This window comes from Mixophyes fleayi, chromosome 5 (assembly GCF_038048845.1).
Source record: "Mixophyes fleayi isolate aMixFle1 chromosome 5, aMixFle1.hap1, whole genome shotgun sequence".
NCBI lineage: Eukaryota > Metazoa > Chordata > Amphibia > Anura > Limnodynastidae > Mixophyes > Mixophyes fleayi.
Genome location: NC_134406.1, coordinates 223608039 through 223622109, shown reverse-complemented (window position 1 = coordinate 223622109; position 14071 = coordinate 223608039). Strand labels below are relative to the sequence as shown.

The window sequence follows — 14071 nt, the reverse complement described above, 5'->3', positions numbered from 1 at the left end:
AATGTATCCTTTCATCTATACAGTTAGTCATAACTGTAAAATGTCCTTCTGATGGACACTGGAATCCAGAGTGTTGCTATTGATGGAAAGCCTTTGATGGACACTTATGAAAACTTATATTCTACAGTTATCTGCAGGAAAAGTGGTGTTGCTCATTCAATAAATCAGATACTGACATTTTTGTAGTACCGTTTAGAGTATAAAGGAAAGCTTTGATACGTTACTGGGAAACGCCACCCTTTTGATAATACCTGAGTAACAGCTTGCCTAAATAGCTCCAACATATTATGTCTGGTGAGTCCGGTGGTCTGTCATGGATCACTTTATTTTCTCAGATCTCTGTGTTCAATTAGTAGACATGCTAACTATGCACTAGCTACTGCTACAATCTAACACTGGACTCCATTTACTGATCAGCAGACTAAAGTGCTTTGGTTTTGTAGTGCAGTACCCAGATTATACACCCAGCCCACTTCAATGTGCATGCTTACACTCACATCCGCTGTCCCATGAGAGGTAAAGCTGAATTTGTTCGGTTCCCTCTTTTAATGGAAAATGTTTGGCTCTTAGTATAGTGTTGCCAGATAAACCTGGAAATACACTGGTTGGATTATATTGAGTTCAGGTGCATACTACATAATGATATGTAATACTGTATATACTATTTATACCACCCCATTTATAATTCCCTTGTGTTTTCACGGGTTTCACTGTAATACCAAAACCCTCTCATTTACAAATCCTTTAAAAAATATATGCAACTATTCGGATAAAACTATTGTGCTTTATTACAGTTTCAAACTTTTGTTTTGTATTTTTCTAAAGGATGTAAATATTTAATATTGTTTCTTTAATTTCTCTCATTGCATTAATTATTCAAAACCATTTACAACATTCACACGTTGAACTTTGATTTTAGAATCACTGGTCTTTAAAAAAAGGCCAGATTTGTTCCATGCCCCTGGATCTGCTAAATTGGAGGTTGTTCAGAAATTGTTTCCATCAGCAAACTGTATGTGTGTACATGTGTGTGTGTGTGTGTGTGTGTGTACGTGTATATGTATACACACATACACACACACAACCGTACATTATATCCCCGAAGACAAGTGGAAGTACCCTCCCTATTAAACAATATGATTTGCGGATCGTAAACATTGTCATGAAGCTGTCCTAGTCCAACCTAATCCTAGGAAATAGACAAACACATCAAGGCACTTCCACCAGGGTAACACTTGTCTTTGAATATATACTAATTACTGTTGTAAAAATACAACTACTATATATAATATATAATTTAAAAACATTTCCAACTCTTTTTCCTCTTCCTTGGAAAATACACTAAAATTGAACAGTAGCTTCTTCAACAGGCGCAGCGATGAGGAGCGCTCAGCCAGAGATAATGTTACATAGTCCATATTAAAATATGCCTGAGTAAAATTTTCAGGTACATATCATGGTAGCTCTAAACTCCCTGCCAAGTGTAGTACCCATTTTTCATATGCTTTAAATAAATAAAAATAACAATAAAAATAATGATAATAAAAAACACAAAACGCAAAAAACAAAACTAAGACTCGGTGGTGTCTTCCGATAAGGTCTGAAGAAGGTTTTTGTAGATTACAGAGTTCATAAAACGTGGGTAGGAGTCTCTGTGCATTAAAGTGTAAATCTGGAGCTGGGCATCATCAAAGGTGTGTTGTGTGGGTTCCAACATGTTCCTGTTGATAACTTCTCTCACTCTGGAGTCCAGGCTGACCTGAAAATAACAGGTGGATATTTAGTTCTTTGTTACGGCAACCTTCCATTTGTACCATAATGAAAGTGAGGACCACTAGCTGATTCCCCTCACTGTGAGCAGAGCAATGGATGTCCATGCTGTGCTATAATAAGCCATACAAAAGATAATATACGGAAAGCAGCTCTAGTGATTGACAGGTTTGTTTTTCTTGTCTCAAATAGTACTAATGATTTCATCCTATATTGTCTGAGAACATAATACTGGAAAGGTCAGACTGTTTCAAGAATAATTTTTGTCTTCTCACAACAGGCCTTAAGAATAATCCCTTGGGAGATCTCACTTGGTGAGCGTCTTAAATGTCTTCCTATTTTTATACACATAGAAGAGTCGCTGTACACTGCACATCTTCACAAGTTAATGGTGTGAAATGTATTTAGTTTTACTATTCCAACTGAAATATTAGAAATCTCCCAAAGTATTAATCTTGATCCAAGAGTTTTGATAGACACTTCTACAAGTTCATCTGTCATTGCTGATGTGACCACACAAAGTTGTGGGTTGTCTATCCTTCATTGTCTGAACACATCAGCAGATCATAAACTACTACTATCCCTTGCTTATTCATCTGTAGATAAGTCTGCTGTTCTTTTATATTCTTACTTTTACAATACACACCATTGATGCATTGTTGTTCCATTATATCATTGTTTTTTAGTTTCATGCTTTGGGTTTAGGGGTAGAGGGGCATCTGCCCGCCGGGCCGCTCCTATAGTGGGCTACCTTGGGCTAGGTCACTGGGCCACCTGCATTTTTTTCCTTTTAAAATGTTCGTAATAGGATATGATTCAAGTCTTGTTCCCCGGGCTAAAATTTGCCAGCACTCCCCTGCTCATATGGACTATAAAGCCTTGAGGTTCACACATTTTACTACCTTATCAGGCAGGTTCCAGAGCCACATCACCCCCTATGGTCTTTAGGACCAATTTCAGACACCTTTGGTTGCTAGGCCGTCCCTTTCCCTGGGTCCGAATTCACGGGCTACTCAAATATATGACCCTAGCCTCCACTTCCCTACCCCCCCCCTTCTTCCCATCTTGTCCTTTTCCCTGAGACTGTTCTTCTGGACTCCCGGTGGCCCAATCTGCTTTTATTTTCATTGCTCCTATCACGCCTGTGACCCCATCAGTATGAAAAAAGGAGTCACCATTCTTATAGCCAATCATCTGACATTTATACCCAACATGGAGGTCAGGGACCCACAGGGGCGTTATTTTCTCCTGACAGGTGTCCTGAATAACATTCCATATACATTTCTTAATATTTATGCTCCCAACACAAAACAAGCTCAATTCTACCGTTCCATAGGTAACATCTTATCCCAACACCACGTGGGCAAAGTGGTCCTGGTGGGTGACTTTGATACTGCCCTAGACAACCATCTGTAGAGATCCACACTTCCCCACCAGTCGACCCGTCATACTATTGATACCAATTCTAAAGCCTTGGGTTCTCTCCTTCCCCAACACCTACAGTTTGACATTTTACATGGCGAGTTAAGGAACCTACTGCAAAAAATGTAATCTATTACTCAGCGGTCCATGATGTGCACACACGCTATTACATGGTCTTCCTGTGCATTGACCTAGCTCAACAGATACTTAATGTTGATATCCTTCCTAGCACATGGTCTGGTCATGGCCCAGCTACAGTGGACATCGTGAGCCTCCAATTTCGTTGGAAGCAGTTTAGCTGGTGCCTAAACAATAGAACCCTCCTTAATCTACATCTTGAATCATAAATAGAAACAGAAATCCGTCACTATTCCCTTCCTAAATCCAATATAATGAGACCTCGAACTCCCCTGGAATCTTTATGTGTACATTCACAAATGCAAAAGGGTATTATTTCTACTTTATATAATATTCTCACCTCCTTCAATCAATCTAACACACCTATCCATGAACTCAGGTGGGAGACTGACTTGGTCGAGCCACCAGATGGGGATACATGAACAACAATGCATGAGAGGATCTCTAAGACTTCCATATCATCCATGGTCAATGAAAATGCTTACAAAATATATTCCCAATAGTATTTGGTTACTACCCAGCTGAAAAAAATATATAGGTCCACTTCCAACTTGTGTTGAGGAGTTGTGGAGAACAGGGATCCTTCCTCCACATCTGGTGGTCTTGCCCAGATGTTGCCACTTTCATCAGTGAAATTACTATCATCCATCTCTGATCGTCCATGGTTCTTTCTCCTTGGTTGCCCTATCAAGATTCTAGACAAATACTCAGAGAAACTGTTCAGATCCTCAATTCAACTAGATGCCTGATTGCCAAAAACTGAAAAAAACCAGATCCCCCTTCTAGACTGCTACAAAAATGTTGTTAAGAAATTTTAAAAATATTATAACATTTCTTAAGACAGGATATGTATATATTTTCAGTCTTTCGTACTACTTATTATAGTGGCAGTCTTGTCTACAACTACAGTGGCAGATAATTGAACACTGATTTAACATTACAACCTGCATATTAACTATATAATTACAGCCTCTTAACCATATATTCTATAGTTTTTGAGTATATAGGTATCAGTATCCAGTGCACCCAGTTATTTTTATTACTGATTTGTTTTATTAGTATGATATCATGTTATATTTCGCTTTTTAAACTACATACAATAAAAGTTATGTTTTAAGTGGATGGTTAATGTGATTATAATTATCATTTGAGTGCACCTAGCCTTAAAAAAACGCCTGCTCTTTCCTTTCTTAAAAAAGAGAGTTTAGACTGTAAACTCCACTGGGCAGGTACTCATATGAATGATTAAAACATTCTTTGTAACATTCTGCATAAAGATAGGTAGAAACTGCAATTTGTCACGAACACGCTCCCAGCTGCCGTGACGTTGGGGTGTTTGCTGTATGAGGTCACACACGATTTCAGCCCACAGTCCCTCTCACCTATCACACAGGTTCTTAGACCTACGGAATCGCCCCCAAACACAGCGCTCTCACACCCCCAGACACTTCAGGTACAGCCACCACCTATTGGGTACGGGCAATAGGACCCCAATATACTATCCCACACTGGCTTCTAGTTCCACAAACTAGCAAGACTCACACCAGCACCCACAGGGTTAACTCTTCACACCTCCAGACTGTTACACAAATGTACATACAAGCCCACACAGCTTGTTAATCAAATGTATCAACCAATCACACACAGGGTAACCTGGACAAGCAATCTCTCTTCTACACAGGCTATGGATTCTTTAGAGTATCAAGATAGGTAGAGTATAAACATATAGATAGGTAGGGCAGTACAGTGGCCTAGTGGTTAGCACATCTGCCTCACAGCACTGGGGTCATGAGTTCGATTCCCAACCATGGCCTTATCTGTGTGGAGTTTGTATGTTCTCCCTGTGTTTGCGTGGGTTTCCTCCGGGTGCTCCGGTTTTCTCCCACACTCCAAAAACATACTGGTAGATTAATTGGCTGAAATCAAATTGACCCTAGTCTCTCCCTGTCAGTGTGTGTCTATAGTAGGGAATTTAGACTGTAAGCTCCAATGGGGCAGGGACTGATGTGAATGAGTTCTCTGTACAGCGCTGCGGAATTAGTGGCGCTATATAAATAAATGATGATGATGATGATAAAGATCCTCTATAAAGGAATGTAATAGCTATTATAATAACACTGGCAGCCAATCAGTCAGCTTCATGTATCATGGCTCCTTTGGCTTTTCCTGGATTCTACTGCTGAATCGGCTAGGACATTTGCAGTTTTACTGCTAGGTGGGAGAAGAAATAATGGACAAATTTGCCTCTGCAGGAGGAGTTATCCATTAAGGTAGGTATAAATCAAGTGTTTATACATACAACTTTAGTATAGTACATGCCTTGGTGGTAGCTGCTATCTCTACTCTAGGGTTGGCTCATCACAAGTAAAAAGTGAATGATGTATTCATACGGTCAGATTCAATTAGTTACGAGGTAGGAACCCTGCACAATTTGTTTCCGCGATCAATTCCAGTTATTACGATTCAGAAAACATTGTTCATTTTTGGTCGCACACCTATGAGTGGTGGGCATTATTACCAGAAACATCTTGCGAAGGACACCTCATGCGAGATTCCTACAAGACCTCGCGGCTAATTGAATCTCACCCATAGGATCCAATGATTCTATAAACAGAAAACCTATTTAGATATAAAACCCACCACAGGCTTCCTTTTGGGCTCTCACACTCATTAAAAATGAGTGATTCAGGTCACGCTAATAGAGAATAGTGTCTGCAGTTTGCAAAGTTTGTTTGTCTTTTGTCTTATTTCTCGTAAAAATGTAAAACAAATGGATAGACCAGTGGTTCCCAAACTTTTGCAGTTCGCGGCACCCTTAGAGTCTCCAAATTTTTTCAAGGCACCCCTCCAAAATAATTACTGAGCAGTTTTAGAAGTAGTTGGGTCAAAAAATTGTAATAAGTATTTAGATCACGACAGAAATACTTATTTAGTTGTATGCAAAAATGCCCCTCTGCATCCAGACTCTCTGCCCCCTCTGCATCCAGGCACACTGCCCTCTCTGCATCCAGACACTCAGCCCCCTCTGCAGCCAGGCACACTGCACCCTCTGCATCCAGACACACTGCCCCCTCTGCAACCAGGCACACTGCCCCCTCTGCAACCAGGCACACTGCCCCCTCTGCATCCAGGCACACTGCCCTCTCTGCATCCAGACACTCTGCCCCCTCTGCAGCCAGGCACACTGCTCCCTCTGCATCCAGACACACTGCCCCCTCTGCAACCAGGCACACTGCCCCCTCTGCATCCAGACACACTGCCCTCTCTCACCTTGCCCCCTCTGCCCTCTGTCACGCTGTCCCCTCCTCTGCCCTCTCTCACGCTGTCCCCCTCCTCTGCCCTCTCTCACGCTGTCCCCCTCCTCTGCCCTCTCTAACGCTGTCCCTCTCCTCTGCCCTCTGTCCCCCTCCTCTGCCCTCTGTCCCCCTCCTCTGCTCTCTGTCACGCTGTCTCTCTGCTCTCTGTCACGCTGTCCCCCTCCTCTGCCCTCTGTCCCCCCCTCTGCTCTCTGTCCTCCTCTGCTCTCTGTCATCCTCCTCTGCTCTCTGTCCCCCTCCTCTGCCCGCTGTCCCCCTCCTCTGCTCTCTGTCACGCTGTCCCCCTCCTCTGCCCTCTGTCTCCCTCCTCTGCCCTCTGTCCCCCTCCTCTGCCCTCTGTCCTCCTCCTCTGCCCTCTGTCCCCGTCCTCTGCCCTCTGTCCCCCTCCTCTGCTCTCTGCCCTCCTCCTCTGCCATCTGTCCCCCTCCTCTGCTCTCTGTCCTCTGTCCCCCTCCTCTGCCATCTGTCCCCCTCCTCTGCTCTCTGTCCCCCTCCTCTGCCCTCTGTCCCCCTCCTCTGCCCTCTGTCCCCCTCCTCTGCCCTCCTCCTCTGCCCTCTGTCCCCCTCCTCTGCTCTCTGTCCCCCTCCTCTGCCCTCTGTCCTCCTCCTCTGCCCTCTCTCCCCCTCCTCTTCTCTCTGCCCTCCTCCTCTGCTCTCTGCCCTCCTCCTCTGCCATCTGTCCCTCCTCCTCTGCTCTCTGTCCTCTGTCCCCCTCCTCTGCTCTCTGTCCCCCTCCTCTGCTCTCTGTCCTCCTCCTCTGCCCTCTGCCCTCCTCCTTTGCTCTCTGTCCTCTGTCCCCCTCCTCTGCTCTCTGTCCTCCTCCTCTGCCATCTGTCCCCCTCCTCTGCCACGATCCCTCTCACTCTGCCCCGCGCCAGGTAGGGAAATGAGAAAGAAAACAGAAACTTACCAATCCGAGCGGTGCCGGACCCAGCAGCCTCCTCTCTCCCGCAGCTGTCACTGAATATCGAAGTCAGTGACAAGCTGCTGTGGGAGAGAGGAGGCTGCTGGGTCCCGGCGCCGTGCGGATTGGTAAGTTTCTGTTTTCTTTCTTTTTTCCCTGGCTGGCACGCGGCACCCCAGTGACAGCGCCGCGGCACCCCTGGGAGCCACGACGCACACTTTGGGAACCGCCGGGATAGACCCATATCTCTGTATGTTTATTAGAATGCCATGGGGCTGGCAAATTAAATATTATTAAATATATTTCAACTATATAGTGATATACAACAATTCAAAAGAGATCTTAAAATCAAACACTCGAACAAGTTTAAATCATACAATACAAATATAATCTGGTAATATCAGCATAAATTCCCAATCTCTTCTTACACCACAAGCCAGTCAACATTTCGGAATACTTTAATACATTCAGGTGCCAAAATACACAAGAAAAATCTGTATATACATAGCCTAAAATACCTCTTTTGGAGATAAAATGGAAATGTAGTCCTCATATACTAGCCGGGCTTTCTCTGCTATAACCTTTTTGTTGGATTCCTTTTTCAGATCTTCACAGGCCATCCAGAAAAGCATGTTCTCCTCGCTAAATTCTGTTCTAAGAAATTCCCGGAAAGCATTTCTTCCAGCAGGGGTATTCATAAGCTTGTCAAACGACTGACCCCAAGAGTTGACGTCTTCAAGGGTAGGGGTTGGACTAACATTGGAAAAGATAAAATCAAGACTTACTAGTGGATTAATACTGCCAACATGACTAATGACACTATTTAACAAACACCATCCATCTAAACATGACCAAATTTTAGAATTGGTACATCATCTTACAGTACTTGTTAATTATACGTTCCCCACTCTGTCCACTTGTTATTTCCAAGGAGAATTTGTTTATCTTAAGTTCAAGTGAGGAGAGAATTCCCCTCACTGTCTTCATCCCACCCTATCCAAGAGCCCTGTGGATGCCAACTAGCTGTTTAATTAACAAGTACCGGTTGTTTTTTTCACTGCCCAAGCTGTGGGTCCAGGGAGCTACACTGCGAGTTCACCACTCACAATTCTTTCTAGCAGTAGTTACAGCCAGGATGACTCCTGAGGTGACAAATATCGTCTTGTGGGTGACTGAAGTGAGTAGGGCAGTTGGTTGGTGGTGCCTAAATCTGATGAGGATAGCATTGATCATAAACACCCCCTTACAAGTGGCACATGTACAATAAAGAAAGCACCCAACTTTTAATCAGGGAAACCAAGACAGGATGTATCTTCCACGGCTGCACTAATTGAATCCTGATATAATTTCAGTGAAACCACTCCACAGAGTCTTGTTACACATATCTATAATACGTTTTGTAGTAGTAATTTTTGATGTGATTGTTAGTATTGTAATCCTGTATTACATAAATATGTATAGATGCATTTTATTGTAATATAATCAGTGGTCAAAGTGGAAATTTAGAAATGACATTATGAAAAATGTAATGGTAATGGAAATGTTCCCCCCGTGTTTGCATGGGTTTCCTCCGGGTGCTCCGGTTTCCTCCCACACTCCAAAAGCATACTGGTAAGTTAATTGGCTGCTAGCAAATTGACCCTAATCTGTGTTTGTCTGTGTATTAGGGAATTTAGACTGTAAGCCCCAATGGAGAAGGGACTGATGTGAGTGAGTTCTCTGAACAGCGCTGTGGAATTAGTGGTGCTATATAAATAAATGGTGATGATGATGATGATCAATGGAATGTGATAGAATTACAATGAAGGCAGTAGGGGACGTGGTGGTATGGTATACCACTGTGTACACCCCCACTTTGACCACTGAATATAATTGTGGTAACAATAAACCAATAATAAAGAATGTCTAAAACAAAATACACAAATTATCACGGCGGTGCATATAACATAATACGCTGTTTACTATGTATGTACAGTACAGTACACTATATGTATGCCATTTTTGTAACATAAAATAGGAGGTGTAAGTGCACAGAATTACAGACATGGAATAAGAGAATACTTAAGTGCAAATTAACAAAAGCATACTGAAATCTTGAAGAGCTTCTTTTCCTAGCTGGTATTCGGCTGAGTGGACATTTTTGGCTTCACCTTAAGGGCTACCCTGGTTATCTCTATGCCAAGCTTTCCACATGGATAGCAATGAACTGCAAGTACCTGATGTCCTGTATTGTTTATATGGAATCAGTGCCGGAACTATCACTGCTGCGGGGAGTGCAGCGACAATGGGACCCGAGAGTGAGTAGGAACCCATAGCTACTGAACAACTGTCAACAGAGGTAAGTAAATCAATATATAAAGCTGTCACTTACCTTTCTTCAAAGTTTGGTATGCCTTCACCTCTGATTTCATTGGAAGACCTTCTTGTCCTCTCAGCTTCCTGGTTCCTGACTGTGAGACTGTAAAAATCACATCAGATTAATAAATAGAAAAAGATGTCATCATTTTAGCAAAAAGAATCTTCTCATACTGGGGTCTATGTATTAATATAATGCGGTGCCAGTAAATATACATCGCTGCAAATCGCAGTGATGCATATTTAGGCACCTCTGAAATGCACCATGACGGATTGACCCCTCTGCTGATTATTTAAGAATACTTTGGCATATATAAATTAAATAGAATTTCACTGTTACATTGTAGGCACCTATAAATTTTATTTGCAGACCAACTCTATACTGTTCTGAAACAATACTGTAATTACATGTGAAGTCACACAATTTGTCCAAAGCTCTAGTTATGACTGTCACACAAATATATTTACTTTTCATGTCATCACGTTTCTTGCATATTAATATTGTGGGAAAACTTGCCATGCTGTACAGATTTATCTGTATGTCACTTGGACCTTTTATATCAATATTGATGCTTTATTAATGTAAAACTGTGCTCAGACATTCTTACTTTATGTAAGCGATATAAAGTGGTCAAGTCACCTACACACAGTAGAGGCATTAGTTTTATACCCTGAACTGTATATGCAGTTATAAGTTCACAAGGAACGTTGTGCCTGATGCTTCAGTGACGTCACTAGTCCCTATCATCATCATCATCATCATTTCCCTAGTGAATGGATAGGTTCCATAATAGCTGCTTCCACTATGTGAGGTGATGAGTCCACTTTAAAATATTTAAGTGAAAAATAGTGAGATTATATAGCATACACCGCAGCTGTCCCATATTTACAGAACAATTCAAAATTTGGGTGTCAAAAAGAACAAGGCTTCCAGAGTTAGGGGGCAATCAGGTACACTTTGGTGCTTGGATTTAATAATAATAATAATAATATAAGTACAATGCAATACATCATCCATAGTTATTCACAAGGAAAGTATTTTTGTGGCATTTAATAGTTAATATGAGACTTGAGAATCTCTGTGCAGGGGTGTTTCGTAACTTTATACATAAATTTATCAGGCACTCTGGGATTTAAACAGAACTTTGAAATAAAAAATGTATTCATGGATGAGTGATATATAGGTCAGGGAGCTGTTGTACAGTATATATACTAGGGTATACATTATATGTTTGAAACCATGTTTATGTATTTCTGTTTGCCATCTGGGAATTTGACTTTGTTAATTTTACAATACCCCGTAAATATTTTGAGCTGACAGCAAAAACAATGAAAAAATAAATTAGAGTAACCTTTTTGCTAAAATAAATACACAATTACAGGGACTTGACACTCAATTATCAGGAGCTAAGCCGAAAATGTTTTTTTGGGGAGTGGAGGTAGAAATCTGTTCCTGAGGCCCCTGCTTTGCTCATCTGGACATGCATGGAGACTGGTGCATGCATCTTCACTGCGCATGCACTGGCCCATGCCCATGAGCTCAAGTGCAGAGCGGGAACTTTGAAATCAAATGGATGGCAGGCTGTGAGAGTATTTGTACACAAAAAGATACAGATGCACCAGCCAAATACTGCTTGATCCTGCAGAGTTGATTTTTCATCTTGCAAACCACTGCTCACTACCTAGCAGCTGAGCAGTGGACACTTTCTGCTCACATGATTTCTTCCCAGCAGCTGATGGGTCAGGATCTACATAAATACACTCATTGCCATTATTTACTTGCTGGTGTTAGGTTTACCTAGACTAGATCCTTTATCTTTATCCTATATGGAATGGTATATTTTCTGCTGCTGAAATCATTGTGTTTGACCTTGGCTTTGTTTACTGGACCTTGCTGTTGAATCTCTGCCTGCCCTTGAACTTTCGGCCTGTTTATTGACTATGTACCTCTCCTGTCTTCTGACCCAGCATGACCATTTTCTTTTGTGTCCTGTTTGTCTTGTTTTGACTGTATATTGCTCAATAGCTGCAAGTCTCCCTGACTCTACCTCACTCACAACTGTTATCGACAGTTGGCTAACCTGTGATACACCAGGTATTGTGAAACTACAAGTCCCAGCATGCTTTGCCAATATATACCAGCTTATTGCTGGAAGGATATGCTGGAACTTGTAGTTTCACAACACCTGGAGTGTCACAGGTTAGCCAACACTGAACTATACACTAGTGGTATCATGTCCAAGGGGCGAGTACCAGTGAACAGTGTGGTTTCGGGAAAGGTGGCTGCTAATGGTGAAAAACATCCCACACCACAGGTTCTATAAAGGAGTTATCAGTTGATGATTGTGGGGTTTATAACAAAGTGCTATATTTTAAGACAGCTGATTTTGTAGAGATTAAAGAGTACAATTCTGAAAGCAACAGATATTTCTGTCAGGAAGGTTAGAAAAAACACACAGAAAAGAAAGCACATCTGTTTCTCAAAGGAGGTAGGAAGCATTGTAAAAGCAAAAGATAGAGATTTTCAGAGATATATTTGGTTAGTATGAAGCTAAGAAAGAAATCAGATGGGCTAAGGCTCAGGCTGACAAACAAATGGCCCAATCAGTAAGTGTGGGGGACAAAGCTTTTTTAAACATATAAAGAGATAAGTATGAATAGTGAGAATAATAGTAATACAAAGCCAGAAGGACAAAGTCTTATTAAGGAATCAAGGGTATAGCAGGTCATCTAAACATTTCTGTTTAATTTATTAGCAAGTTTATTTCATTATCATAAAATAAATCATTCAAATAGAATATTTCCTGCTGAATGCCATGATTGTAGTAGCGTGAAATGAAAGATGGCCACTGGAGACCTTCCATTAAGTAGTGTAGTGTGTATTAAATTCACCCCAGACTTAAAGGAGTATATATATTTTATGCTAAAAAAAATTATGTTCACAATTTTCTCCTTGAATTTGTTTTATGATCCTTTACAAGAAAGTTCCACTATGGCTCAAGGAGTTAGCACTAGATGCATAGGTCTAGCACTAAGGATAATTCAGACATAAAAGCCAATGATTTAGCTTTTGAAGATATCAAATCAATTGACTCATTCACAATGGCCAGTTGGATAAACTTTTGCCCATATTATCTTCCTTTGCTTGCTAATCTCAGATTTTAGTAATAAAATATCCATATAGACAGTGAATAAACTAGGCATTAGTGTTCCACATTTGAGTGTTTTGGACATAAAACAAACAACCTATTTATCTCCAAAAAAAACCATGACTCTACATCACCAGGGAAGATCAGAGAGCCCATTTTTCACATGTGGCCACATTACCTTGACGTTCTTATGACAGCAGCAGTGGCTATCCCCTGTACCGCCAGATAATCACTGCATACAGAGGTCAGGCCAGATTTGTGATAAGGTCACATAGGCCTTGATTTATAGAGGCAGAATTTCAGGGGAATTTTTTCCCCTTAAATAAGCCTGACAGCATAAGAGAGGTTCCAGGTGAATGGCGAACACCATCGCTTGGCTTTTCTCCTCTGTAATAGAACAACAACATCACCACATATAATTATTTTGAAATGCTGCCAACAATATCTATGATGTAACATGACTCTTCAAGGTCTTGAACTTTCCCAATTTTTTGGTTACACAGATAACTGTTCACTTTAACATGTATATTGATATCAACATTATAATGTAAGAGGCACTTTTCACATACCATGAGCAGCTACAGCAACAACACCAACAGAAGCAACAGGCATTGGATCCCCTATTCCCAACTCCCTGCTGCGCCTGAGAGGAGCTCACTGTCTCCTGATGCACAGACATCTGCCGCTTGCGCATCTCCATCCGCTCTGATCCCATGGGCTGCAACCAAAACAAACAACTGGGTCAGGTAAATGAACAAAGAAATATTCGCTTTGCCAAGTAAATAACCTCTAAGGACAAAGTTTGAATAGCTCAGACTACTATAGATGTAGTGTTATTCAGTATCTATAAGCTGATAACATCCACACTGAATTGCATTGTTGTAAAATGTGATAAGTATTATTAGTTCTTCTCTCCAGAATCCCCGGGAAATTCATACAACGCAATTATATCATGTACTAAAACAGTGAAATATTGATTTGCAAATAAACCAGACCAAATAAAATCAGCGGTGTAT

At 41.4% G+C, this 14071-nt stretch overlaps 1 protein-coding gene across 2 annotated transcripts in view; it reads right to left on the bottom strand.

Annotated features, from left to right (window-relative positions):
* Positions 1-764: 764 nt before the first annotated feature.
* RGS20 (regulator of G protein signaling 20) overlaps positions 765-14071 on the bottom strand; it is a 130458-nt gene continuing 117151 nt past the window's right edge. For both annotated transcript variants that reach the window (XM_075213516.1, XM_075213517.1), the window contains exons 2-5: positions 13625-13773; positions 9923-10009; positions 8070-8304; positions 765-1759 (exon numbers count right to left, since the gene is read on the bottom strand). In XM_075213516.1, coding sequence (XP_075069617.1) covers positions 1571-1759; positions 8070-8304; positions 9923-10009; positions 13625-13773 — 660 coding nt within the window. In that variant the 3' untranslated portion in view covers positions 765-1570. The remainder of the gene's footprint in view (positions 1760-8069; positions 8305-9922; positions 10010-13624; positions 13774-14071) is intronic.